The following is a 25814-nucleotide window of genomic DNA, read 5'->3' as shown; positions in this document are numbered from 1 at the left end:
TGCATAGCAACATTTTCCCACTAATATAAATCATCGCATCCAGGCGCTAGTCGTGTGCATATGATGAATTCTTAATCTCATCACCACTGTCGTGCTTAGGTTCAAATGACCTTTTCAATACACATGAGGCACGGCACTGCTCATCACGCAATTAAATTCTACCAGAAGACAAAATAAAGTTGTACGTATTTCATTCTCATTCTTTACTGTTTCGAATCAACTAACTCCCCTTTGTTTTAGCAACTTATCCTAAGGTCTCCTCTCCTTTCAGTCGAGTGACAAAAGTACCTCGCCAAGAGCTATCCGGCGACGACCATTCCATTTAGGGCGAGACAGAATGGGCGGCCGTAATGCAAGAAGACAAGGACTCCTTGAAAGGAAAGAGATTACAAAAACTGGCGCTTGGCTGTCAGGCGCAACCCTTTTACTTGGTTTCCTTGTCGAGTCAATTCGTTCTTCCAGTTCTGCAAGACTGGTTATGTCGCAGAGCTGCAGTTTTCCTTTTTCTTGTTTTTCGCATAAAAGCTGTTGCTGTAATAGAAAGCATCCCCATATTTGTGGTAGGCCTCCCATCCTCCCATAAGGATTGTAGATTTGCTTCGAAGAGAATAAAATGCTGCTCCCCCTCCCTCTGTCTTTTTTCGCTTTGCTAATCTTCCCCTTCCCCTCTAACGGGGGCCAGGCGGCGGCGGGCGCGGGAGAAAGAGCTCAAGTTCTTTAGGCTCTTATTCTTAAACTCGTATCCCGCTTAAATTCCTTGCGTTGGGTTTTGTCACAAATCTTCCCTGTCAGATAAATAAACCACAATATTATAATGACAATCTTTTGCCTAAATCCTTAGCTCAAATCAAATGTATCAGTACTATAGTTTCATTCTACATTTAGAAGTTTCAACTTTTACATTTCAAGACAGTAATATAGAAATATACCTTCATACGTGGGCGTTGATCAGCGTTGAGTTTGCGAACTTGATAACGGATTTTTTTGGAGAAGAGTCGAATCCTCCTCTTCTCTTTATACCTTAAAACACTTGCTTCTCTCATTCCACTCTCTCCGAACAAATCTATCTCACCCAAGCGTGCCTGTCCCCAAAACAGCTACGTCATAAACTTGATAAACTACTAGCTACGTCATACTTGGAAACATAATTTTTTCAACTTCATCTTTTTATAATCTTAGCTAATGTAGATTGGCTAACGATTGGTTACCAAAACATTTTAGAAAAAAAGTTAAAAAGACAAAACTCTTTTCAGATGCAAATTTGAAGTGCCATGTGGCATGGTTTAAGAGGATTAAGGAGATTCAGAATTAAGATAGACTAATTTTAAAATTTTAATTTAAGCGGCGAGAAAGAGAGATTAAAGAATTGAAGTAACGTACATGTAAGTCGATTCCTTCGGCGTCTGAACCAAGAAACTCGTCGGAGAACGGCGACTCCTTACCCGACCAAGCCTCTATAACCCCATCGTAGTCGAGCTTCAGCAACGGACGCACTCTCTGTTCCAGATTTGGCAACGGATCTTCGGAGCTCTCCGCCGCCAGAGTCACCTTCTTCTTCTTCTTCTTCTTCTTCTTCTTCTTCTTCTTCTTCTTCTTCTTCTTCTTCTTCTTCTTCTTCTTCTTCTTTTTCTTTTTCTTGTCTCCCTCCGCCGTCGTAACAATGGTCTTACTCTTGCTACTCTCAACGACACCATCATCAGCTGCTGCTGCGGCGGCGGCGGTCTGAATTCTCGGCGAGATCTGATCAAATTCCACAGTGGAAAATTTGCACCAGTTCTCGTCGTCGTCGTGTTCCCTGAGAGAACTCCTCAAACCGAGCCTTAATCGAAACCTTCCGTTCCAAGCATTCTTCATAATTTCCTCTAATCGACCTATTCTGTAGCAATTCTCTCCTTGGTTGGAATCAATACTCCCCATAAAGCTATCGATCCCTTCTTCAACCTCCTCATCAAGAATCGATCCCGCGTCGAAGTCATCGAAAATCCCAAACCCATTCACCTCTGAGTCGTCATTAAAACTGACATCTTTACGCTCCAAGAAGTGTTCTGCTTTCGTTTGAACCGTGGGGTTGAACAGAAACTCGGACTCTTCGATGGAGTCAAACGGAAGAAGCAACTGAGAAGCTTCGTCGTAATCACTGAGAGGAGATTTAGTGGAGCCGAAAGTATGAGTTTTTGATTTCTTGGAAGAGAAGATGTTTGGGTAAGCGGTGGAGAGAAGAGCCGCAGCTTCGTCGTATGTTTGGTTAGGACGTTTCCGTGGAGTTCGTGGCCTTCTTGTGGAGATTAAGAACGGAGGAGAGTTTGACTCGGATATTGTAGATGACGGTGAAGGAGTGTTGTGTGACGGTGGCGATTTTACCATGTAAGCGGCTGCGCCGCTTAGACAAGACGACATCTCTCTAGTTCTGGAAGACACTGTTAAGTTCTTTTCTTTTTAAAGAATATTCAAGAAACGTTTCTGACTTCTGAGTATCGTACGAAATCTACTGTTAAACCCTAAACCCTTCGGACAAAATCTTGTTTACTAAATATAGCAAAAAGGGTCAAACGGAAAAAGAAAACAAAATTTATGTCTACTATAAAAGGAAAAAGGATAGCCTACAAAAAAAAACCCCCTAAGAGGATTTGAGATTAATGAGATACAGAGAGAGAGAGAGAGACGCAGAGATTGGACTGGGAGAGTCACAAAATGGTGTAAGAAAAGTGAGAATAGGCCCGTTGAGGGTTTGTCAAAGTTATATAGTCAAAATAGATTGAGGCTCTGTTTTGATTTGATTTGTGATATATCATCACTTTGTTTATGCGTAAACAGAGAGGTAAAAAGGTGAAAAAAGTGAGAGAGTAGCTGCACTTGGGGAAACGGAGACATAATGAATAATTGTGATTTTTTTTTTGAAAGAAAACAAATTCAACAAAGTTTTGGTAACTTTAAACGATAAAACGAATGATTTTTTTTAGATTAATGACATCACGTTTAACGAATCATTCGTTTAGATTAATCTCACGTAAATATTTCTAACATATTAAGACTGTATTATAGCTCAATCATCTTTTTAAAAATGTAAAAACGTAATTTTGACTGCTGTTTTAAATAATTTTTTTCTATTGAGAATCATGTTTGTAGAACGCTAAGTGAAAAATTACTTTTCATTTACGTATTTAAAAATGCATGGATAAATTAGGTTGATTTTTACTAATCGATTGTTTCCGTAGTAACTACGTTAATTCATTATTGGATTTTAGACATTTCCAACTTTCGAAAACATTATAGATCGACCACCTGTAAAACTTTCCGTCTGTATTTGTCCGTGTATGTACAAAACTTAACAGGCCACCTTATCCGTGTACGTGGCTTGATCCCATTGCATGTGTTCGATTTCTAAGATGACGTGGTGTTTTTTTACACTAGAAAACTTCAATTTGGCATTGAACTGTAAATATGGCAAATAATAAAAATACAGACGAATTTTAGATATATGACTAATAAGAAGTTTACAATCAGAAACTTCAAATTGGCATGCTGCTTAACAAATTTGCAACCAGAAAATAATTTATAGACACGAATATTAGATATATGACTAATAAGAAGTTTTCTTAATTTATCTCAAAGCACCATGTATCCATATCATATGAAATGGATAATACTTTTCGAATAAAAAGGTTAGTGTCACACATCCCTAAGAAGTAGGAACCCAACGATTGGACTAAAACCTTCGACCACTAAAACAAGACATATTATATAGTAGTAGTACACTAGTACTGACCCCTCCTGATAAGTCTGAAAACTTTGAAGTAACTAACGCGTATTTTTTCCGATTATTAAAATAAAAAATGTGGAGAGAAAGAGAGTCGCGTGGGTATTGGGCAGTGAGAAACGATTGGACCCATTTGGAAGTGATATGAGGTAGATGGCAATCATACGTTTGCGTCATTAGTCATTACGTTCAATGGGATCATTAGATTCTCTACAGTTTTCAGATCATTTCGATTGTTTGTGTCATAAATGAGTCTAGAATGTTACGTACTGCAATTGGACAGTATTTCCTCATACCATATCCCCCTATATAATTATCCGTATACTTTAGTTTTGTCTTTGTCACATACTAGATTATAGACAAGACCTAGAGATGAGCTTTTCTTTTGAACTTGAGTTAATACATTTTGGATTATATTTGCCATCGTCAGTAAATGAATATGTGTATATACGAGGAGAACATAACTTACCGAGGAGGAAAGAAGATATGAAATTTATCCCATCTATACAGAAATTAAAAGAGAGGATAAACATGTCTGCCAACTCTGCCCACCGTCTCCAAAGTCCATCCCAGTTGTTTTTCTATTTTGGAATCTTCTTATGTTAATACTTATTACTCTTCTTTTCTTATGACAACATGTGACATGTCTTCTTCTCCTTTCTTTTCCTCACCTTTTCTCCTTTTAAATATAATGTTAAAATATATTGTTTTTCAAATTAATATCTAAGTTCTGTTCGATAAAAAAAAATTGAAATTTTGGCAAAAAAAAAAAAAAAAAAAAATTGAAATTAAAGCAGAAGTTTTAAAAAATTTGAATCTAAAACAGATAAGGTTTTTAGAAGGAGAAGCCACAAATCTAAAGCACATACATGCATGTATCGTGTCACTGTTATTTACCTTTGGATAAAAAGACTATTAATGAGGTTTAGTGCTTATTGAGGTATATCGATGTAACCTTTTTTTTTTCATTTTCCTTCTTGACGTCACGGTAGATCAGTAGATGTTATCTTTTATAGGTATTATTAGCTCTGGGCATTTGGGTTACCCATTGGGATTAATGGGTAATAGAAAACATAACCCATTGGGTATTTTACTATGTTTGGGTTCGGTTCGGTTCGAGTAGTACCGGGTTCGGGTCGGTTTGGGTTACAATTTTCAGAACCCGGAAAAACCCGAAAAAACGGGTTCTATTCGGTTTCGGGTAAAGTGTACCCAAACTCAACCAAAACCCGAACCGAAACCCGAACTACACCTGAAATACATGAAAAATCTGCAAATTACCATCCAAAATCTGCAGTTTACCATCCAAAATCACATAAATAATGAAAACATAGAATATAACTCCAAATTTAACATCCACAAACTGAAAGAAATATAAAAGTGATAAGTGATAACAAATTTAAGTTGCTGAAAGAGTGAAAGCAAAGAAGAGTCTAGAAAAGATTCAAAATAAAAATATAAGTCTGATGTGAAAGTGCAACATAGAAATAGAAGATAGAAAGTAGAAACTTGGTGATTGATGTCTTTGATTTGAAATTTCCTGAAACAAAATGAAACAAATATCAATAACAACAATGAGAATAATGACAAATACAAAGAGTAGAGACTATATAGTATATACTTAAACTAACCATTCAAACTATAAAGATCATTTGGGTGACTCATTCTCAAGATTAGTTGTCCAAATGCTTGAATTCAGGTTCATACTCTAAAAAAACAAATGTAAACCGTAAGAACAAACAAAATCATATTCAAAATTGTATAAACAGTTAAACAATAAAAAGAAAACTTACCTCTCATAAGTTCATCATCATGCTCAACTTCCAAAAGAAAATGTTCTACTGTAGAGACTCCTTTTTCATTGATATGAATTTCAGCTTTTAGCCATTGCTCGGTGCAGATCAACACTTCTATCATATTGTGTGTTAAACAGCTCCTATAAGGTTCTAAAATTCTACCACTAGTGCTAAAAGCAGATTCAGAGGCTACTGAAGACACTTGCATTGCAAGTATGTCCTTAGCAATTAGAGACAAAATCGGATACTTCCCACGGTTGACCTTCCACCAAGATAACAAATCATATTCTGTACCTTTAAGAATACTTGGTTTCTCCACATTATCTTTCAAGTAAATATCCAACTCATTAGAGGAGCTGTAAATTACCTTTTCCATCACCATCTCATCAAATATGTTTTCCATGTCAACAATACCTGCTTTCTGACAAAAATCTGGTGCAACTTGCTCTCGGGACTGCGACTGGGAAGATGAACCATGTGACTGAGAAGATGAACCAGACTTGTTTACTAAATTGTTTCTACTGTACTCATCATACAAGTTCTTCAAGATATTATTCAAATCATCTAAAAGATGGGCAGACTCAATACTGCCTTTCCCATACAAAGCATCAAAACAGAGCTCAGCAAATTTCGTTTTCTTTCTAGGATCAAAAACACTTGCTACAATCCCCAGCCTATTCATTTCAACTTGTTCTCCAAATGGATCCCAATACTTTGCCAACTTTGTTAACATAGACAAAGCTTTCTTTTTCAAAGCGTCTTTAGGATCTGCACTCGTGGTTAACTCAATCAGGTTCTTAGTAACAGAAACTATCTCTTTGTAGAGTTTATGAGAGGCAACCGTATTTGAAGCTGAAAGAACCAATGTGAATTTATAAAATATGACAAGAGTAGAAACCAACCTCTCAACTTCATCAAAATCAGATGGCATAGGTGGTCCAATCCTTTTCTTTCCATCCACTTTTTCTAGAAAGTAATCGTTATACACTTTATCTTCAGCCTCCATCCTCTCAAATGCCACTCTAAACTTCAAAGCTTGATCTAACATGAGGTAAGTCGAGTTCCATCTTGTTTTCACATCCAAAGGTACACTTCCCCTTTTAATCTTCACCGCCTCAAGTCGCAAATCAAATGATTTGAGTCTGTTTGTTGTAGCTCTCACATACTGAATACCATTTCGAATTCCAGCCACACTACTGTCAACCTCTTGTAAACCTTCTCTCACAACCAAATTCAATATGTGTGTAGCACACCTCAAAGGCATATACTTACCTTTCAATATCAATGCATCATCTCCACTGTTCTTCATAGCTTTCTTAAATTTAGTCATAGCAGAACTATTTGTTGTAGCATTATCTACTGTGATGCAGAACACTCTCTGTATATCCCACTCGGCTAGACACTTAAGGAGAACATTACAGATTGTTTCACCCTTATGACATCAACATTCTTGAATCCTATGACCATCTTCCTTAACTTCCACATAGCATCCACAAAATGAGCAGTTATTACCATATAACTCGGTCCAATAGTTGTTGAAACCCATATGTCCGTAGTCAATGACAGCCTCTGCCGGTTCTGCCCAAGAATCTTCTTCATAGCTGCTTTCTTATTGACATAAATCTCCATAATATCTCTCGATGTTGTCCTCCTAGAATGAGGTTTATACATTTGAGCCTTGGAGCAGAAATGTCTCCAACCCAAGCACTCTACGAATGATAAGGGTAGCTCTGCAAGTACCATAAACTCATTGGTAGCCTCTCTAAATATTGCTTCTGAAACTTTAACTGCCCGAAGACTACCACCAGCACCATCAGAAGTAAAAACAGATTGAGTTGGATCATTACCGTTAGCATCTTTCCATACCTTGAATTGTTTGCAGAACAATTTGAGATGCTTCTTCATTGTAGAAGTGTCATTTTTAGTCTCACAAGACAAGTTTCTCCCACAGTATTGACATTGGCATTTGTCCTGTTTTGGTCCCATCTTGGTGAAGTGATCCCAAACCCATGATCTTGTATTCATCTTCTTACCAGAACTAGTACCTCCTCCATCATCACTAACTCTCTCTTTCCTTTTCCTCTTATTTTCAGAAACCAAAGTTTGAACATCATCATCGGATTCGGATCCACTCAAATCAACACAATCATCTGGAGGATTTGGCTCAGCAGAAGATGCCATCTGCATTTTAAAAACACAAACAAACCAATTAATCTTTAGAAACAATAATCAATAGATTATCAAAATTACAAAAGCCATTAACAACACAAGAAGGTGACAAAATTAGTAACAAATTAAGTAAACATTTTATTGAGTATTGAGTATAACAATTTAAAGACAAAAATCAATTTAAAGATTAAGCTTTTGTTTTCACAAAAACAAACAAGAATTAGAGAAGTGACAATCTAATTTACTAAAAATCTATACTCGATACTATTGAAATTTGTTTGTCGTTTGAATCAAAAGAATCACATAATTGAATCGATTGAGAAGTTACTCGAGAAAGAAGAAGAACCCTCAAAAATCAGAAGTCATACCTCTGAGTGATTTCGCGACAAGGCAGACGGTGGTGAGTTTATCTCCTTCAGCGGCGACGGTAAGGTCTCCGCGAAGTTAGCAACAACAAGGGTTTCCAGGTTTGTCTTTGGAATAGGATAATGAATATATATGAATCGATATCGTATCAAACCTCGAGAGATTTTAGGAAATTGAATCGACAAAGTACAAACTGATAAGTGAGAAAAAAAGATCCCTAAGTGGTTTAGTGTTATGTTCCTTGGGTTCTATGGATATCCGAACAGGTATCGGGTATTACCCAACCCTAACCCGAACCCGAACCCACGGGTTTTGGAAAATAGAACCCAATAGGATTTTATAGCTATACCCGAACCCAACCTAAACCCGATTTTTCGGGTCGGATACCGGGTTGGGTAATCGGGTTCAGATTTTATGCCCGATTACCCAACCTAGGTATTACTGTTGAGTAAACAGATTGTGGACATTTGTAATGATGTAATTAGTTAAGAGATAAAAAGAAGTGCTGCTAAAGATGTAAGAAATTGTTCCATCGTTGCTTCCTCCGTCAAGTATCGACCGAGGATACTCTTCGCCTCTCCTTGCCTGTTTAGAATCTTCAATTCTCGATCCACGATGGCCAAGTAAGCATCTTTGATCGGCGTCTCAGTTAAACGTAACAAACCAAATCTCAGTATCCTCTGCTCCATCGCCGGCGCAGTCTCTTCCTCTTACGACTGTTGGGAAATTGCTGGTCTCTGTTCACTCTACTCTTCCGGTGGAATCAAACCTAAACCGGTAAACACTTCTCCTCTGGCGGTTCTCTCACTACCAGTTACTGACCAGACTGAACCGATGTCTTCAAAAAAGCCTTCAGTGGAACCCGTGGAGGTTGTTGTTGATGCATCTGACAGACCCAATGGCCCTAAGGATTTGGTTTCTCCACCTCTGAAAGGAGCTTGGGCGAAGAAGCTAAATACACCTCGTCATCGACCTCGCAACAAGCTGAGAATGGTCTAGTAAAGATCTTTGGAGCCTTGGAGGAAGATAATCTAAGGTTTCCTTGGGCTGCTAAAATGGATCCGACAGCAAGAAATCTTTACAGAGCTACCTCACCAGAGTATATGGAAGACGGTACTCCAAAGGTAACGATTCCGAGTCATGTCTTGTTGCAAGGTATTGAGAATCAGAAGGAGTATGTTCTAGGTCAGTTCTATAGATGTAGTCCTCCTCCTGGTGGCTTGATTCATGCCATGATAAATAGAATTTAGGGTAGAAAGTGCAGAATCTTTATGCGTAAGCTAGATGATTCCCAATTTCTCTTCCATATCCTGGATGCTTCAACCAGATCTTGGGTTCTTCAAAGAGGACTATGGCATGTTGATGATTGTCTTATGTTTGTTGCTCCTTGGTCAGATGCAGATACATTTGATCTCCCGGAGATATCGACTATTCCAGTTTGGGTAACACTTAAGAATATACCTCACAGGTTGTACTCAATTCCAGGAATTAGCCATATTGCATCATGTTTAGGTGCTCCTATGGCTACGTAAAAACCAAGGCTTGATCCTTCACTAATGGGTGAGGCTAAGATATTGGTGGAAGTGGAGCTGAGTAAGGCTTTCCCTCCTAGGATTGCTGCAGCTGACAAAAAGGGAAACATATCTATGGTGAATGTTGAATATGCTTGGGTTCCAACCATATGTGGAGACTGTGGACAGCTAGGGCATAAGGCATCCCGCTGTATGCAACCCCATGTGTCAACTGAAAAGGTTTCCAAGCTGGCTTCAAAAGATTTTACCATTCCTAGTACTGTAAGTATTTCTAACACCACTGATTTAGTATCACCAATCACTCTTCAAATAGAGTCTCCAGCTGTTCCCCTTACTGCAGTCTCTGAAATCCAAAGCAATACAGCCATAGAGGTTGAGGCTGTCCCAATCCAAGTCATAGAACAGAGCACTGAGGTGACAGAATGTCACACAAATGTTGAAGCTGAAGTTGTAATGGAGGCTAGCATAATTGAAACAGTTACTGAAATTGCAGGCACACATGATCATGCTCTTACTGAACGTGAGGTAAGCCATGTCTTGACTAAAAACAGATTTAACCATTTGGGGTCTTCGTTTTCAGATGGAGATTCACTTGAGTCAGATGAAGAATCTATTGAGTCAGATGGCTCCGACAGTGAGTCGAGGTTGATGGATCAAATGACTCCAGCTGGGCAACGAATTCTGCGTGAAAGGTCGGTTCAATTATCCATCAAAGCTAAGGAGATACAAGAATCTTCTAATGCTCGGGGAAAGGGTAATCATGGACGCGGGAACCGTGGTCGCGGGAGTCGTGGACGCGGAAACCATGGACGTGGCTAGTTGTTCTCTCGTGATGATCTTAGTAGTTAACCAAAGCGGAAGATTTGGTTTTCATCTTAATTCTATGTCTGATATTGGCATATGCATGTATTGTTCTACGTTTAAAAACTGTATGACTTATTGTCATGACTTCTGAATTACTATAATAAAAAATCAGTTTGAAAAAAAAAAATGTAAGAAATTGTTAGAAAGTAACGAAAAAAAAGATTACATGTAACTGGATAGCTCAATGTGATAAATGTATCAACCGTTTGTAAGTACGATGTTAAGCATAAATCATGTGACCTTTGAGAGTCGATTAGGGCACTGTGATTGACTCAAATAGTTACAAACTACAAGTGAACGCTAGCTAGCTCTTCTGTTCCATACGTGTATCGAGGGGACCATATATTACGGTATATACATACACATTACGTGTGTGTTTTTGCCCTAATATCCCAATTCTGATTCATTCACCATGGGGACTCATTTTACTTTCTGAGTTAAAAATGCATGTCCAAAGTTCTAATATTTGAAATATAGGAATTAAAAAGGTTTCTGATAAAAAAAAATCAAGAAAGTTTTTTTTGTTACATCTTATCAAGAAAGTATATAGGGAACCTAATGAAAAATACAAAAGTGACTCGCAGAGAGATAAAAGTATATCTTCGGGACAGTAGATATTTGTTTATGTTACGTCTCTTTCTTCGCCATAAGCATATTGCATATGATGACAAGATGATATTAATTATTAAGTCCTCCAATTTTACGGTGAAATGAAACAAGTACATACATATATATGACAAAGAGTGCTTGTATCTTTTGGCACATAATTTTTTTATGTAGATTAATAACCGTGACTTTAAAAAGTTAAAAACCATATATATATAATGTGAGAATTCTTGGTACTGTTTTTATTCATTAGTTTTATGCATTGTTGATGTGGGAAGAAGGATATTAGTAACTAAATCAAATTTAGGAAACGAGACTGTAATCCAAGATGTGGAGCTAATATATTAAACAATCGATCATTGAAATTTGAATTTGCATAATTGGATTTGAAGAGATCACACTATATTCACAAGGGTACATAAAAAAGAGAGAAAAACAAAGAGGTTTAATTCACATGGTTAATTTATTTTCAGCTAATTAATTAATTAAACATATGATTGTATAAATTTCTTAAGATTCTCTAATTTTCCTTTTAAAGAATGTATCTCATATACTTCTACTAAAGTTTCAAAGTACAAAACTTAGGTCTTTTAAAAAGTAGGGAGTTGGAGGGTTTCATTGGTATAAAAAATATTGCTCATGGGCTTTAAAAAGATAGTTCAAAACGTGAAACTGCTAACCGGAAGCCCAAACCAATAGAACCCAAACGACATCGTATAACATGACAGCAGCGATTGTAATATAAACAGAGAGGTTAAATCTCTCTGTCTCTCTCTCTCGTTCTTCGTATCTTTAATTTTTTTTTAATTGCCGGTTGTAATGGCCGCCGTCGCAGATTCCGTCGACAACAACGGTGCTATAAACCTCCCTGAGAATGAAATCATTATGCCGGCTGGAATCAGTGCCACCACATTGCTTGACGAAAACGCAAGCGGCTTCCCTGAATTGAACCAGCCAAATAGCTTAGCTGTTACCGAGACTACTGCTCCCGATACGAACGATTCCGCGGAGGAGAGATGGCCAGGTTGGCCTGGCGAATGCGTGTTCCGTATGATCGTTCCGGTGACTAAAGTTGGAGCTATCATTGGACGCAAAGGTGACTTTATCAAGAAGATGTGTGAGGAGACTCGTGCTCGTATCAAAGTCCTTGATGGTCCTCTTACCACTCCCGATCGCATCGTTAGTATCTTTTTCAATCTCTCTTTCTAGTGTGTTTGTTTCAATCTATTCGAATTTGTGGATTTTTTTCTAGTTCTCTATCTCTAGGGTTTCCTAATTTGCAATTTGATTACTTTAGGGTTTTTTGGTGTTAGTTTTTTGAAGTGTTCACTAGGTTAAAATTCTTGGTGTTTTAACTATGTTTTAGGTGTTAATATCTGGTAAGGAAGAGCCAGAGGCATACATGTCCCCTGCAATGGATGCAGTCTTGAGGGTGTTTAGACGAGTTTCAGGGTTACCTGATAATGATGATGATGATGTTCAAACCGCTGGGAGTGCCTTCTCTTCCGTGCGTTTGTTAGTTGCATCTACTCAGGCGATTAATTTAATTGGCAAACAAGGATCTATGATTAAATCCATTGTTGAGAACTCTGGTGCATCTGTTCGTATTTTATCTGAAGGTATTTTCAATTTTAGCAAGTATGATCTCTTTTGTTTTGTCCTTTTTAAAAAGTTCAGCTAGTTCTTCTTCAGTTTATGTCCTGTCATCTTTTTTTTTTTTTAAGTTGTGTTATGCATGTTTCCTATTTCTGATATTGTGTGCTGTATAGTTCATACGAGCATACTCGATACTAAATATGTAATCTGTACTTTCTTTTCTGCCAGAGGAAACACCGTTTTATGCTGCGCAAGATGAGAGGATAGTGGATTTGCAGGGTGAAGCTTTGAAAATCCTTAAAGCATTAGAAGCCATTGTTGGACACCTAAGGAAATTTCTAGTCGACCATACTGTTGTTCCTCTCTTCGAAAAGCAAGTAAGCTACGTGGTTATCTGAAACGATATGTTCCTAGCTTTCTCTCTCCTTTTTTTTCTTTCTTTCTCAATGATCTAACTTCTGTTATTTTTTTTTTATCTTTAGTATCTAGCTAGAGTCTCTCAAACTCGTCAGGAAGAGCCGTTAGCTGACAACAAGTCATCTCTGCATAATATTTCTTCAAATGTAATGGAGCCTGATTTCTCCCTCTTAGCACGGAGGGAACCTTCGTTCCCGGAGCGCGAGTCTCGGATGGAGTCACGTGTTCAGCCTTCGGGAGTTTCTATGTACAGTCAGGATCCTGTATTGTCCGCCAGACACTCTCCTGGTCTTGCTCGGGTTTCTGCTGCTTTTGTCACACAGGTAGATACATCTCCACAAAGTGTTTAGCGGTATTACCATTCTTGCTTGTTGTGATTAGTCTTCTACCGGTGGTTTTGATCTTATAAAATATAAGCTTATGTTTCAGAACTAGTATTGACGTTTCTATGATGGGTTCTCTGACTAGGTATCTCAAACGATGCAAATACCATTCTCCTATGCGGAGGATATAATTGGTGTAGAAGGAGCTAATATAGCCTACATCCGTCGAAGAAGCGGAGCTACCATAACCATTCAAGAGAGTCCACATCCTGATCAAATCACAGTGGAAATCAAAGGCACATCCTCCCAAGTACAAACTGCTGAGCAACTAGTTCAAGTAAGAAAAATTATCTATGTATAATACTTTGTGGTAACTGGCCTTGTAATTATACTAAGATTACTCTTTCTAGCTATAATAAAACTGTATCTGTGGTTTACGTGCATGCAGGAGTTCATCAGCAATCACAAGGAACCAGTTTCGGTTTCAGGGGGATATGGCAGAATCGACACTGGCTATGTGCCTGCATATCCTCCTCAGCTGGGCAACCGTCAAGAGCCACTCTCCAGTAGCTACCTGGGCACAGAGCCGGTGCAATACAGACCAACAGCATACTCTCAGCTGGCAGGTCTTTCAACTTACACGCCGTCTCTCTCTGGCCAAACTTATAGTACGGAATATAGACCAGCTTCTGATATTGGTGGCTACAGCAATTATAATCTTTGAATCGTTTGCTGTGTTTTATGAGGTTTAATTCGTTACTGTTTATTAGAGAAAGGCTCATTTATAATAGAGAGGGGAAAGAACAAGTTCTAGAGAGCCAATGTATGTGTAATGTAAATCTAGGTTGTGCCTGTTCTTCTTTATTTTTCTCTTTCAGAATCTCAGATCTCAGATATGTTTTACACGACGTTTCTGGTCACTGTCAAATAAGAACAGTTCCATGATTTTTTTTTTCCTTTATTTGATCCTGTTCAGTTTTTGTCTGTGATTGTTTGAGAGGATTTTTTTGGTCAGCAGCAATCAGAATGACTAATTCAGTTTTTAAGAATTTACACTTACTGTAAACAAATAAATTATAACTATTAAAACTATTTTGTGTTGGAACTTTTTACTTAATATATGAAACTTTCTATATTAGCTAAGGAGAGGGGGGCTTTGTTTTGTCAAAGAACATTTTTGCACACATCTCAGAAGTACCTTTTTAGTTTTTTTACATGAGAGTTTTGATTTCAATGTTTATAGATAATGTGTCACTATTAATCATAAGCAAAACGATTAAGGTCATACACAGGAAAGAAACAATACTTGCAGATTTTGTATATTTTCATTTTTTACAGCTTCTTCATAAAAACATGTATATCCCCCAAAAACAATTGCATTTTCTATATAGAGCACTAAACAAAATGCACTTCTCAGAAATGGTACCATTTCGAAATAGACAGAATATATTGAGCGCAAGCTGTTCAAAATGTATTTCAAGTTGGCCATAACCAAATCTTTGACGTGTGGAACCATTCTCTTGTCAATGAAACATTATATTATTAGTGTACAGGTACTACCTAATATATTCCTCTAAACCGTCAAATGTCAATGTTTGGACCTTTACTCTATGCACGTTATCTAATTGAAACATTCTCGTTGCAAATGTCTTGTCCCTAAAATTACATATAAATATGGTTTAAGGGTACTTTGAACTTCATCATCAAAACTTAGAAGTAACATTCACAGGAGAGGCAAGGAAAAGCTCATCACACGAAATGAGGGCAATCACAGCTTTGTTTTTCCTTTTCTGTTTCCTTGTTCCATCTGCTTTGGCGCAGCTCCGACTTGGGTTCTACGGCCGCTCATGCCCTCGCGCTGAATCTATTGTTGCTAATGTTGTTGCCAACCGTTTCCGTCGTGACCGTTCCATTACTGCAGCATTTCTTCGTATGCAGTTTCATGATTGTTTTGTTAGGGTTCGTAAGCTTCTCCTTGTGTGTGTGTGTATATTTTTTATGGAATCGCTAATATCATATGGATGTAGCATTAGACAACTAATGTTTTGAATTTTTGTGTAGGGTTGTGATGCTTCACTCTTGATCGACCCAAGACCCGGAAGGCCATCAGAGAAAAGCACCGGACCAAATGCTAGTGTGAGAGGTTACGAGGTCATTGATGAAGCTAAAAGACAGCTCGAGGCTGCGTGCCCTCGAACAGTCTCATGCGCAGACATTGTAACTCTAGCCACCAGAGACTCGGTTGCATTAGCTGGTGGTCCAAGGTTTTCAGTACCAACAGGAAGACGTGATGGGTTAAGGTCAAGTCCCAACGACGTGAACTTGCCCGGACCAACAATTCCGGTTGGCGCATCTATCCAATTATTTGCAGCTCAAGGTATGAATGTGAACGATATGGTTACACTCATTGGCGGTGGCCACAGCGTCGGTGTTACACATTGCAGTCTCTTCCAGGACAGGCTTGCTGACCCTGCAATGGACCACACATTGAATGCTAGGTTGAGGAACACATGTCGTGCCCCTAATGACCCTTCAGTGTTTTTGGACCAAAGGACTCCATTTACCGTGGATAATGCAATCTATGGAGAGATTCAAAGACAAAGAGGAATCCTAAGAATTGATCAAAATTTGGGTCTCGATAGATCAACCCGTGGGATTGTGTCTAGTTTTGCATCAAGCAATGCACTCTTCAGACAGAGATTTGCCCAAGCAATGGTGAAAATGGGTACCATTAGGGTTCTTACTGGTCGTTCTGGTGAGATCAGGAGAAACTGTAGAGTCTTCAACAACGGACGTTGATTCTACACTTATTTAAAATTATCATTATAAATTTTGGTTTGTTTCTTCTCGGTTAAATAATTATACGGAAGTTTTCATTTTGTATTGTTCTTCAAATTCACTTGTACGTTGCACTTTGGTAATTTATGTTATCACTCACTCATGTTATTCTTTTGTTTCTTGTCAAACTCATGTGTGTTATTCTATACTGTGAATTTACAGTATTTTTTATGTAGTTAAACAATTTGTTTGTTGGTTTTCATAATTTGTTATTCAAATGCTTTGGAGATTTGAATTGGTATTGTTAACCGAATCAAATTTTCAGAATGATCTGTTTCTTTAAATAGGTGTGTGTCTAAGTATCTATCTTATCACCAGTCCAATGTAGCACAAACAACCGTTAAATCTACGATATTTTCATCATATGATATTTATGATACTTATGCATGATCATTTCATCTTCATTTGCTAGTTTGCTGCATTTCAAATGGTTCATTCTGAATGTATCAACATGTGAAAATATGAGAGAAACCAAAATATACCCAAATGCAATCGTAAGAGATTGACACCTAAAACGAGTAGATTTATCGAGATCAGAAGAAAATTGGGCAAATGCATTATATTGCTCACTTGGTTTTGCTTTTGTTTACTTCGTGGTTTCACAAATCTTCACTCGCGACATCTTTTAGCTTAGGAAGATACATTACTCATACTTGTCTGATATATATGTAGAAATGGTACCTAATTAATGTACTACAATATCTACTGATATATCAACTATTGTTGCACAACTGATAGTACGTATCAGCTCCCTAGTGACATCTTTAGCCTAGGAAAATCACAAGCTTTTTCACCACTGGAGAAAAATATCATGGACAATATATTTTCCATTATAAGAGCAAGCACATCGGTTGGGACTTTTTTTTGGTCCCTCACATTTAATAATAATATTTAGAAGAGAATCGATACAACCAAAGTCTCGACAAATTTTTGTTCTAACCCTAGAGAAAATAGAACATCCAATGAGAACGTAACACGCGTCGAAGTGGACGACCAAAAAACGTCCCGAATGAAGATACAGTTCTTCAAATTTGGGCTTTTTTATTTATTTTAAATCCAAAAAAAACGGGGGACGGCCCAAATCATCACCGATGCACATGGTCTAAGTGAGTATTAATGAAGTCTAATCATCAAATCATTAAACATCATTTTCCTCTGCAAATCTTCATAGCCTTTTCCTTTATTTGTTTCTATCTTATTTTTAGTTTCGTGTACCACAAGAACCAACTCTTGCAGAATTTTTTTCTACTCTCTTTTACAACTTAAAAAAAAAAAAAAATGATCCAAAAAAGGTATATCACAAAACAGTAGCATATCTGTAGGAGTCAGCATCTCGAAGTAGAAATGGTACGTACCCTTTCCTGAAATCAGACAGAATATATTGAACGCAAATTGTTCAAAATATATTCCAAGTTAGCCAGTATCAAACTTTTGACGTGTGGAGGACGAACTTCAACATTTTTTTTTAAAGACATTAACAAAGAACAACTACTACAATGTATATTCCTTTCAACCTATCAATTGCCAATGTATCCACATTTACCCTATGCACGTCTTCTAAATGAAACAGTCGCTTTGACAATGTCTTGTCCCCAAATTTACATATATATATGCATCTAACGGGCACGAACAATTGCATCACCAAAACTTAGAAATATTTCTAAGTTTTCACAGGGGAGAAGTAAGAGCTAGCTCATCACACGAAATGAGGGCAATCACAGCTTTGTTTTTCCTTTTCTGTTTCCTTGTTCCCTCTGCTTTGGCGCAGCTCCGACTTGGGTTCTACGGCCGCTCATGCCCTCGCGCAGAATCTATCGTTGCTAATGTTGTTGCCAACCGTTTCCGTCGTGACCGCTCCATTACTGCAGCATTTCTTCGTATGCAGTTCCATGATTGCTTCGTCAGGGTTCGTAAGCTTCTCCTTATTTGTGTATATTGAGACATGTATATATCAAAAGCTAGCTAATACTGAGACATAACTTTGTCACTGATCAAGCAATGTTTTAAATGGTTTTGTAGGGTTGTGATGCTTCACTCTTGATCGACCCAAGACCCGGAAGGCCATCAGAGAAAAGCACCGGACCAAATGCAAGCGTGAGAGGATACGAGGTCATTGATGAGGCTAAGAGACAGCTAGAGGCTGCGTGCCCTCGAACAGTCTCATGCGCAGATATTGTAACTCTAGCCACCAGAGACTCGGTCGCATTAGCTGGTGGTCCAAGGTTCTCAGTACCAACAGGAAGACGTGATGGATTAAGGTCAAGCCCCAATGATGTGAACTTGCCCGGACCAACAATTCCGGTTGGCGCATCTATCCAGTTATTTGCAGCTCAAGGTATGAATGTGAACGATATGGTTACACTTATTGGTGGTGGCCACAGCGTCGGTACTGCACATTGCAGTCTCTTCCAGGACAGGCTTGCCGACCCTGCAATGGACCGCACATTGAATGCTAGGTTGAGGAGCACATGCCGTGCCCCAAATGACCCATCAGTGTTCTTGGACCAGGGGACTCCATTTACCGTGGATAACGCAATATATGGAGGGATCCAAAGGCAAAGAGGAATCTTAAGAATTGACCAAAACTTGGGTCTCGATAGATCAACCCGTGGGATTGTGTCGAGCTTTGCATCAAGCAATGCACTCTTCAGACAGAGATTTGCTCAGGCAATGGTGAAAATGGGCACCATCAAGGTTCTTACGGGACGTTCTGGTGAGATCAGGAGAAACTGCAGAGTCTTCAACAACGGGCGTTGATTCTACACTTTTTTTTTTATTACTATTATTCATGGAGAGATCCAGCGGAATCATTCATATGTTTTGTGTGCTTTTCTTACAAATCAAATCGGAAAGTGTGCTTGTTCCGGTATCATCTTATTTACTTTTTCCCTAAAAATTGATTCGCGTGTTGCATTGTTTTTGTGTGCTTACTGTCTTCTTAATTGTATTATTTCTTGGAAAACAATGGTTAACGAATAATGCCGTCTTAAAGAGTCCAATTTCTTGTAAACTGAATTCACAAGAACTTGTCTTTATAAAGTTTCTACTAGTAATATATGTATGGTTCCTATTCAGTTTCATATTTTATATGCCTTTTAAGATGGCAACTATAGGTTTTGGTGTATGTTTTCAACTGCATCATCCACAAAAGTAATCTGAAGAAAGTGCTTTGGGTTCATGGAACTTACTCGGTGAAGGACAGATTAAGTGTCTGTTTCCTGGCTGTTCTATGAAGAAGATAGTTTCCGTTTAAGGATCTCATTCTCTTTTCTCAGTTTCATTAGCTTCTGCTTCAAAGTCTCTACCTGTCGATTTGAATTTGTATCCCTCTGCTGTTCAGCTATTGACGTTCTACTAATAACCACTGCAAATATTATAAAGGGACCAGTAATTAGTTTTACAATATACTGACTTAAGAAGTTATGTGGACTCTTTTTCTTGCTAATGGAACCTGATCAACCAAACCAATCTATCACTTTTTCCGGACGCTGAGTTAGTGAAGAGGAATAAACACTTACATTCCTTCTGGAGACTCTGAAGTTTGTTACTGATATCATATTTCTCTTCTTGTTCCATTAGAAGGCAGTCCTTTAGATCCTGAACCTCGAGTTTATCTATCAAACGATTACATCAGGAACCGTAATGAAAACACAAACTTAAAGTACAATTGGAGGTCAGACGTAAGGTGGTCGAGTCTTACACTTGCATTCCACTTCAGAAACTACTCGATCCAGTTTCTTAGACATTGCTTGAATATGCGATTTGCTAGCTGTCAAGTCTTGGCGAAGCCTATCAATTACCATATCGTTTGTTGCTTTTTCAACCAAAAGGCTCCTGCAAGTTAAAGTTGAGCCAAAAGAGATCAGATACATTTGACAGTTGTAATAATAGCTGCAAAATGGGCATTTTTAACCTGATTTTGTTCTCTAGCTCTTCAACATTAGTTACATGCTTCTGCCTAAGTGATTCAAAAGCATTCCTATGTTCCTGCCACCAGTTTACAAATATCTCAAAACTAGGAACGATCCAAGCATCATCTTCAGTTTCAAAGCACAATGAAAAATTATTCAAGCTGAAAAGGAAGAATTGACGAAGTATAAAAAAAGATCTAAAAAGCTCACATGTTTTTTGCTTTTGTTTTCATCAATCACTCTCTTCAACTCTTCTTTCAAGTTGTGGCACTTAGTTCGATGCTCAAGCTGTATATATCTCCAAACCATAGAAACAGAGAACGTTTGTTATGTTCTATCACAAAAGTAAACACAACATATGTCCAGATTTAAGCGGAGAACAAACCTGATCAGCAAAATTGCTAAGCGAATCCGTGTAAAGCTTCTTCAGCCTTTCATTCTCTGAAGATTCCAACTTGGAGCTTAACCAATTTAGATACCTCAAAAACTAGCAAAATACTAAAGATGAAAAAGGAAAAAAATCAACCAAACCTTCTTTAAGAGTTTTATTAGTAATCTCTAGAACCTCTCTTTTGCTTGTATCAACGCTGCTCTTTGATCTGTAAGCATAGATCTCATTCAACCCGATTTTAAAATCCTAAGAGAAACACAAAATCGTGAGCTATGTATATTGATTGAATCCTTCTACCGATATAATCAAATCAAAACCAACCCAAAATTTTCAGAAGACCAGATAAAAATTTCTAGAAAACAACTATCAACATGAGCAGATCGAAATTTCCAGATTTCGCTTCCAAAATCGGTTCAATTGGAGAAGTAGTTATGAATCGATTCGATTCCAGATGAAGATTACTCATAATCGAATTCAATCGAGACTAGATTTTGAAGTTTTCTCCTATCGGGAAACGAAACAGAACTGAGAATAGTAGTGGAAGCAGCAACCGAAGAAGAAGAAGAGATGGGAAAGAGAGAATTCGATAAAAACTCATCACCTCGTAGATCTGATCGAAATTGGAAAGAAGCGAATTCATCTGCTCGTCGCTTGTTGCCGCCATGATTTTTAGATTTGAGTTTTCGAATGCGTAAACGCGAGAGAGAGAGAGAGAGAGAGAGAGAGAGAGAGAGAGAGAGAGAGAGAGAGATGAACCAAAAAAAAAGCGTTTGGGGGTTTCAAATTGGATGTGTCGAGCATAATGGGCCGTCTATGTCACGTCTGGATCGTGTTGTTTTTCACTTAACAGGCCCGCTAATCCAACGGTCATCATTTTTTTTAAGACAAAATTTAAACAAAAATGCTTTCTTACTAATTTTAACGAAACAAATACGATTTAATAGTGTGATAATACGCCCCAAAAGAGAAACGAACGTTTATCATTTAACTTAATAATCTATTTAAAAAAAAAAGATTGAATGAAAATATCATTCAAGTATGATATAATGTGCCTATATTTTAGTTTCGATCATGTTTTTGATACTAATTAAGATGCACAAGCACTATGAAAATGCTTATAGAACGTATATCCAGACTAATTAAGCGTGAGGCGTCGTTATGTATAATGTTTAACTGATTTTTTCTCGCTAACTTATACATCTGAACAAGTAAAATATGTTGCAATGTTAATTATTACTAGGTTTGAACCCGCGATACACCGCGGGACTATTTTTGTTTTTATTATGTTTCTAAAAAATTTAAACATTTTAGTAAATATGTGTATATTTATTTATGAAATAATTATCATTAATATTAGTTATGTTTTTCTTTAAATATGTTATAAGTTAAAAGATTTATACCATTAAAAATTTAATAAAATGTATGGACTGAAACGGTTGCGGACATGTATATACTTTCGTGGGTTTCGTAGGATGGTTAATTATTTTATGAGTTTAAAATCTATAATATATGAAATAAATCAATATTTTTAGCGTTAGTTCAAACCGACAATGTTAGCTCGGTTCTGGAACAAATTTAGTGACTTTAACCTGCAAAAGATTATCCTACAAAACCCATGGGAGTATATAGTATGGACTCATGTGTCTCGCTTGAGTTTACATGATTAGGATATGTGAACATTTTACTAATTCAATTCTTCTAGTTTTCTTTTAATGATTAAAACGTGATAATATGTGTTAACCCGCCATGTGAGGTCTGATCCGCAACAGATTTAATGATTTTAACCCGCAAAAATATTATTACTCAGATTAGGAAGAATTTTTTTCAAGTTTAAAGAAAGTTATATATATTTAATTAATTATCAAATTAGTATTTAATGCAAATAGTAGTGGTTCTGATTTTTTTTGGAAAGTTGAGATTATTGGAGAATAATTGTTATTAAAAAATAGGAAACCTTATCATAATTTAATAAATGGTAAATTATAAAATATAAATATTTAATGTTAATGGCATGATTGTAAATAAGTTAGAACTCCAGGATTTTTTTCATAAACTGCTGCAAAAATGTATATATAGAATTCATTCAAAATAATTGTTAATAAAAAATATATATATTAAATTTAATTTAAACTTATCATTTCTATGAAATATAACATATATATATATTTATATTTTTTAACGGCTATCAGTTATATTATCGTTAAAACGTTACATGATACATAAATGATTCAAAAACAACCATTAAAACAAATAAAGAAAATTGAATACAATTTTGATGAAGAAATGAAAGTAGCTATGCTTTTTTAACAGAAGTATTACATATAATAAATAAAATCTTTTAAATACCTTTTTCGTACATTCGTAAAAAGCTAACATATGAAACTCTTAAATGATTTCAGCATCACATTTGATTATATCAATACACGGAAATGTTGCTTGAAATGATTCTGGATCACATTTACATGTTTTGCGGATTTATTAGTTTCTCCTTTCATTATAACTAACCTTTTCAACCTATAGAAAGAGAGAACATCAATCATCGTACCATGCATGTCATCGGAAGTATGAGGCAAAAAGCATGCGAAAGCCAATTCCTTCAAGAGAGAAAATTGTTTTCTTGATTCCGGGAACGAAACTCAAATGATATCTTCATGACTTCATACAAATAGTGTTGACAAAATTCATTGGTTCTCAACCGGAGATAATGCCGGAAGCCGATGAAAAATCTCAGTGTAAACAAACTGTAGATAAGGACAACTATTACAATTCAAAAGAACCAGTATAACATGAGACGAAGAACATTAATCTGGACGAAAAGCCTGAAGCACCACTGCACCACCATCACCATCACGATATGGCAAAGAGCGTAGATAGAAAATCTTCAATTTGCAGTTATTTACAATAAAAATCATTAAACTTTCAAAAAATAGAGAAAGCCAATACTAGAAACGACGGTAACCAACACCGGCCAAAAACGGTAACGGTAAACGGTAAATTGTGAAGTTGGTTGGGATGAAATATATATTACAAATTATATTACAAATATATTACAAATTTGTAATATATTAGATAACTAAAGAAAGATATCTGTATTATCAAGGAAACGTACACGTTAAATGGAAATAAATAGGATATGATAAAAAGATAAACATATACATTTTTGAAATAGAGATTTTCCAGTTGAAAAAATAATAATTATATATTTTCATATAAAGATATTATATGACAGTCCAGAAAATATACTTGTTTCCTTATGTGCATAGATTTATATCTTCTTTTGGTGTTTTTTCCTCCAATTTTGCCTTTTTAGTAAACTGTAGTAATAATATAAATAGATAGATATGCATAACATGTAAACCACACTCTCTTCTTCAAGATGTCTTTAGTCCCAAATGAGTTCAATCTTCACAGTGATTACACTGTGAACCACAATGCTCTTGTTCCCATCCAAAATAACTCAAATTTGAGGAATCACCACCACCAGTCCAATAGCTTCCTTACTCCTGATATCACAAATCATGCCAATATGTTTCCTCCACCTATTGCTTATACTTGTTATCATGATTCACAAACTTCTTCATCGAGTTTAAGAATCAACAATTCCAGTATGGCTCATCAGATGAGATCCAATATGGTTTCTCCTTTCAGTATGCCTTGCACTGCTCAAATCTCAGATTTTGTTGCAGTTTCTAATGTTTTTAATACTTCCAATCCAACCATTTGGAATTCTACATCTAATCAGCTTCAAAATGTTTTTGATGAACGCTATCAAACCTTCACTCCTAAGCCCATCGATTACTTTTGTTTCCAACAAAACTCGACATCTCCAAATTGCCAAGTTCCCAAAGATGGTTCGCTGGTGAAGAAAATTCACAAAATGATTGGGTCTTATCCAGAATTTGACGACTATGTTAATTACGAGGAAGGCGAAGGCACTGAAGATAATGAAACCGTAGAGTGGATACACAACCTACCCTACGAAAATGACGGCTCATTTATATGTCTCAAGTGCAACTGTTTGTTTGATACATCACAAATATTGCATGCACATCTGCAGTTTCATTGTAGGAGCGATACTAACGAGGTGAGCAAGAAAAGACTTAGAGTTCATCATCAAGAGGTTCATGGTAAATCTCATAAGATCAACAAGGATCAAACCGGAGGACAAAGTTTTAGAAGAAAGTGAAGCTATAAAGATGAAATAAGTGGTTCTGTTTTTTTTTTTGATAAAATAAGTGGTTCTGTTTTTAAAACAAAGTGTATTATGTTTAAGTTTTACTCTTGTCTTTGTTGTTTTCATTTCCAGCTCATGTTACATAAAGACTATAATTTATGATGGATATTTCACAAGAGATTATTCTAATTTTTGTCCACTATTTATTGATTAAACAACAAGGTTTTAGCTATTTTGATTCTTAAATGTGATTCCACAATTTTTATAAGATTTCAAAATCTTAACACTAAAACTAAATTCTACAAATATAAAATCTTTAAAGACATATCACAATTCTAGAATTTACTTTTGTAAAAGATTAGTTGCTTTGCATCAAGGTTCGGTGGTATTTATGCTATTATTTAATGATAAGCATTTCCATCTTTAGAGACATATCACAGTTCTATAGTTTAATTATGCTATTATTTGCGGATAAGCATTTCAGTGTTTTTGTTCACAATAGTTTTATGTTATTTCATCCAAGTTTAGCACAAAGACGAATACAATACTTAAACCCGCTAACAAATAAGGGATAGTAATAACTAATAAGCATTTATCTTTTTGGCTGGATCAGTGGCTCCCTATAGGTAGGCTCATTGATCTTACTGATCCAGCAGGGCCACGTCTTCTTGGTATTCCGATTCATATGATGGTTAAGGATGCTTTGGGTCCTAATGGCTGGAGACTTAGACGGACACGTCTTGCCACATATGGTACCGATCATAGCTCACCTGCGAACTCATCCCCTCCCCAATGTCTCGCATGGCCCTGATAAATTTCTATGGCAGCATGGTGAGGGTGATTTCAAAGATTTTTTCTCCACGAGATCCACATGGGATCAGCTACGTACTCATAGCCCGTTAATGGGTTGGAGCAATGTGGTGTGGGCAAAGCAAGGGATGCCTTGCTGTGCATTTATCTCTTGGTTAGCTGTACGAGACCGTCTTTCGACGGGTTTTCGTATGCGATGGTGGGGGGTGGTTCAACCATGTGTTCTCTGCGGGGAGCACGACGAGACGAGAGATCACTTGATTT

The 25814-nt window shown here is 36.9% G+C and overlaps 7 protein-coding genes and 1 long non-coding RNA gene across 11 annotated transcripts; 6 read left to right on the top strand and 2 right to left on the bottom strand.

Moving 5' to 3' along the window:
* The first annotated feature begins 97 nt into the window (after window positions 1-97).
* LOC147935858 (uncharacterized) lies at window positions 98-844 on the top strand. The gene is made up of 2 exons (XR_015568857.1): window positions 98-181; window positions 272-844. It is a non-coding gene; the product is annotated as an uncharacterized LOC147935858 (long non-coding RNA).
* On the bottom strand, window positions 173-2751 carry LOC104717657 (protein CHLOROPLAST IMPORT APPARATUS 2-like). Of its 2 annotated transcripts, XM_087469808.1 has the most exons (4): window positions 1381-2751; window positions 930-1082; window positions 695-785; window positions 173-395 (listed from the first exon to the last, which is right to left on the bottom strand). In XM_087469808.1, the coding sequence occupies exons 1-3, from the start codon at window positions 2395-2397 to the stop codon at window positions 732-734; spliced, it is 1224 nt and encodes a 407-aa protein (XP_087325934.1). In that variant the 5' UTR covers window positions 2398-2751; the 3' UTR covers window positions 173-395; window positions 695-731. The 2 variants fall into 2 exon arrangements, with proteins under 2 accessions (XP_087325934.1, XP_010433566.2); XM_010435264.3 differs by having other exon boundaries at window positions 173-785.
* A 5780-nt stretch (window positions 2752-8531) lies between these two features.
* On the top strand, window positions 8532-10611 carry LOC104717655 (uncharacterized). 3 transcript variants are annotated; one of them, XR_015569095.1, is made up of 3 exons: window positions 8546-9212; window positions 9484-9881; window positions 9961-10611. XR_015569095.1 is itself a non-coding variant. In XM_087470346.1 (2 exons), exon 2 carries the CDS (start codon window positions 9645-9647, stop codon window positions 10437-10439), a length of 795 nt encoding a protein of 264 aa, XP_087326472.1. In that variant the 5' UTR covers window positions 8532-9212; window positions 9490-9644; the 3' UTR covers window positions 10440-10611. The 3 variants fall into 3 exon arrangements, 2 of the variants coding, with proteins under 2 accessions (XP_087326472.1, XP_087326471.1); XM_087470346.1 differs by having other exon boundaries at window positions 8532-9212; window positions 9490-10611; XM_087470345.1 differs by having other exon boundaries at window positions 8558-9212; window positions 9484-10611.
* A 1156-nt stretch (window positions 10612-11767) lies between these two features.
* On the top strand, window positions 11768-14387 carry LOC109124613 (RNA-binding KH domain-containing protein PEPPER). The gene is made up of 6 exons (XM_010435263.3): window positions 11768-12269; window positions 12457-12709; window positions 12915-13063; window positions 13169-13426; window positions 13572-13763; window positions 13875-14387. Exons 1-6 carry the CDS (start codon window positions 11910-11912, stop codon window positions 14148-14150), a joined length of 1488 nt encoding a protein of 495 aa, XP_010433565.2. The 5' UTR covers window positions 11768-11909; the 3' UTR covers window positions 14151-14387.
* Window positions 14388-15099: 712 nt separating this feature from the next.
* Window positions 15100-16377, top strand: LOC104717653 (peroxidase 44-like). The gene is made up of 2 exons (XM_010435262.3): window positions 15100-15385; window positions 15488-16377. Exons 1-2 carry the CDS (start codon window positions 15185-15187, stop codon window positions 16223-16225), a joined length of 939 nt encoding a protein of 312 aa, XP_010433564.1. The 5' UTR covers window positions 15100-15184; the 3' UTR covers window positions 16226-16377.
* Window positions 16378-17889: 1512 nt separating this feature from the next.
* Window positions 17890-19179, top strand: LOC104717652 (peroxidase 44-like). Its single transcript, XM_010435261.3, has 2 exons — window positions 17890-18170; window positions 18284-19179. Exons 1-2 carry the CDS (start codon window positions 17970-17972, stop codon window positions 19019-19021), a joined length of 939 nt encoding a protein of 312 aa, XP_010433563.1. The 5' UTR covers window positions 17890-17969; the 3' UTR covers window positions 19022-19179.
* Window positions 19180-19232: 53 nt separating this feature from the next.
* On the bottom strand, window positions 19233-21315 carry LOC104717651 (protein At-4/1). The gene is made up of 8 exons (XM_010435260.3): window positions 21168-21315; window positions 20707-20812; window positions 20561-20616; window positions 20386-20463; window positions 20178-20251; window positions 19965-20098; window positions 19783-19878; window positions 19233-19628 (listed from the first exon to the last, which is right to left on the bottom strand). The coding sequence occupies exons 1-8, from the start codon at window positions 21228-21230 to the stop codon at window positions 19492-19494; spliced, it is 744 nt and encodes a 247-aa protein (XP_010433562.2). The 5' UTR covers window positions 21231-21315; the 3' UTR covers window positions 19233-19491.
* A 2587-nt stretch (window positions 21316-23902) lies between these two features.
* LOC104720111 (uncharacterized) lies at window positions 23903-24929 on the top strand. Its single transcript, XM_010438076.3, has one exon. It carries the CDS (start codon window positions 23943-23945, stop codon window positions 24750-24752), a length of 810 nt encoding a protein of 269 aa, XP_010436378.3. The 5' UTR covers window positions 23903-23942; the 3' UTR covers window positions 24753-24929.
* The last annotated feature ends 885 nt before the right edge of the window (window positions 24930-25814 follow it).

The sequence above is a fragment of the Camelina sativa genome, chromosome 10, assembly GCF_030686135.1.
Source record: "Camelina sativa cultivar CO46 ecotype springtype chromosome 10, ASM3068613v1".
Lineage (NCBI taxonomy): Eukaryota > Viridiplantae > Streptophyta > Magnoliopsida > Brassicales > Brassicaceae > Camelina > Camelina sativa.
The sequence above is the reverse complement of the archived record's forward strand: the minus strand, read 5'-3'. Positions and strand labels throughout refer to the sequence as shown.

Coding starts and splice junctions, on each gene's coding strand:
- LOC104717651 (XM_010435260.3), bottom strand. CDS start 21,230: ATGGCGGCAACAAGCGACGAGCAGATGAATTCGCTTCTTTCCAATTTC. Junction 20,617..20,706: donor TAATAAAACTCTTAAAGAAG/GTTTGGTTGATT, acceptor TGGAATCTTCAG/AGAATGAAAGGCTGAAGAAG. Junction 20,252..20,385: donor AAAACAAAAGCAAAAAACAT/GTGAGCTTTTTA, acceptor AACTGGTGGCAG/GAACATAGGAATGCTTTTGA.
- LOC109124613 (XM_010435263.3), top strand. CDS start 11,910: ATGGCCGCCGTCGCAGATTCCGTCGACAACAACGGTGCTATAAACCTC. Junction 12,710..12,914: donor TGTTCGTATTTTATCTGAAG/GTATTTTCAATT, acceptor CTTTTCTGCCAG/AGGAAACACCGTTTTATGCT. Junction 13,764..13,874: donor CTGCTGAGCAACTAGTTCAA/GTAAGAAAAATT, acceptor ACGTGCATGCAG/GAGTTCATCAGCAATCACAA.
- LOC104717657 (XM_010435264.3), bottom strand. CDS start 2,397: ATGTCGTCTTGTCTAAGCGGCGCAGCCGCTTACATGGTAAAATCGCCA. Junction 1,083..1,380: donor CCGAAGGAATCGACTTACAT/GTACGTTACTTC, acceptor TTTTGGGGACAG/GCACGCTTGGGTGAGATAGA. Junction 786..929: donor ATCAACGCCCACGTATGAAG/GTATATTTCTAT, acceptor TTTATCTGACAG/GGAAGATTTGTGACAAAACC.
- LOC104717652 (XM_010435261.3), top strand. CDS start 17,970: ATGAGGGCAATCACAGCTTTGTTTTTCCTTTTCTGTTTCCTTGTTCCC. Junction 18,171..18,283: donor TCCATGATTGCTTCGTCAGG/GTTCGTAAGCTT, acceptor ATGGTTTTGTAG/GGTTGTGATGCTTCACTCTT.
- LOC104717655 (XM_087470346.1), top strand. CDS start 9,645: ATGGGTGAGGCTAAGATATTGGTGGAAGTGGAGCTGAGTAAGGCTTTC.
- LOC104720111 (XM_010438076.3), top strand. CDS start 23,943: ATGTCTTTAGTCCCAAATGAGTTCAATCTTCACAGTGATTACACTGTG.
- LOC104717653 (XM_010435262.3), top strand. CDS start 15,185: ATGAGGGCAATCACAGCTTTGTTTTTCCTTTTCTGTTTCCTTGTTCCA. Junction 15,386..15,487: donor TTCATGATTGTTTTGTTAGG/GTTCGTAAGCTT, acceptor ATTTTTGTGTAG/GGTTGTGATGCTTCACTCTT.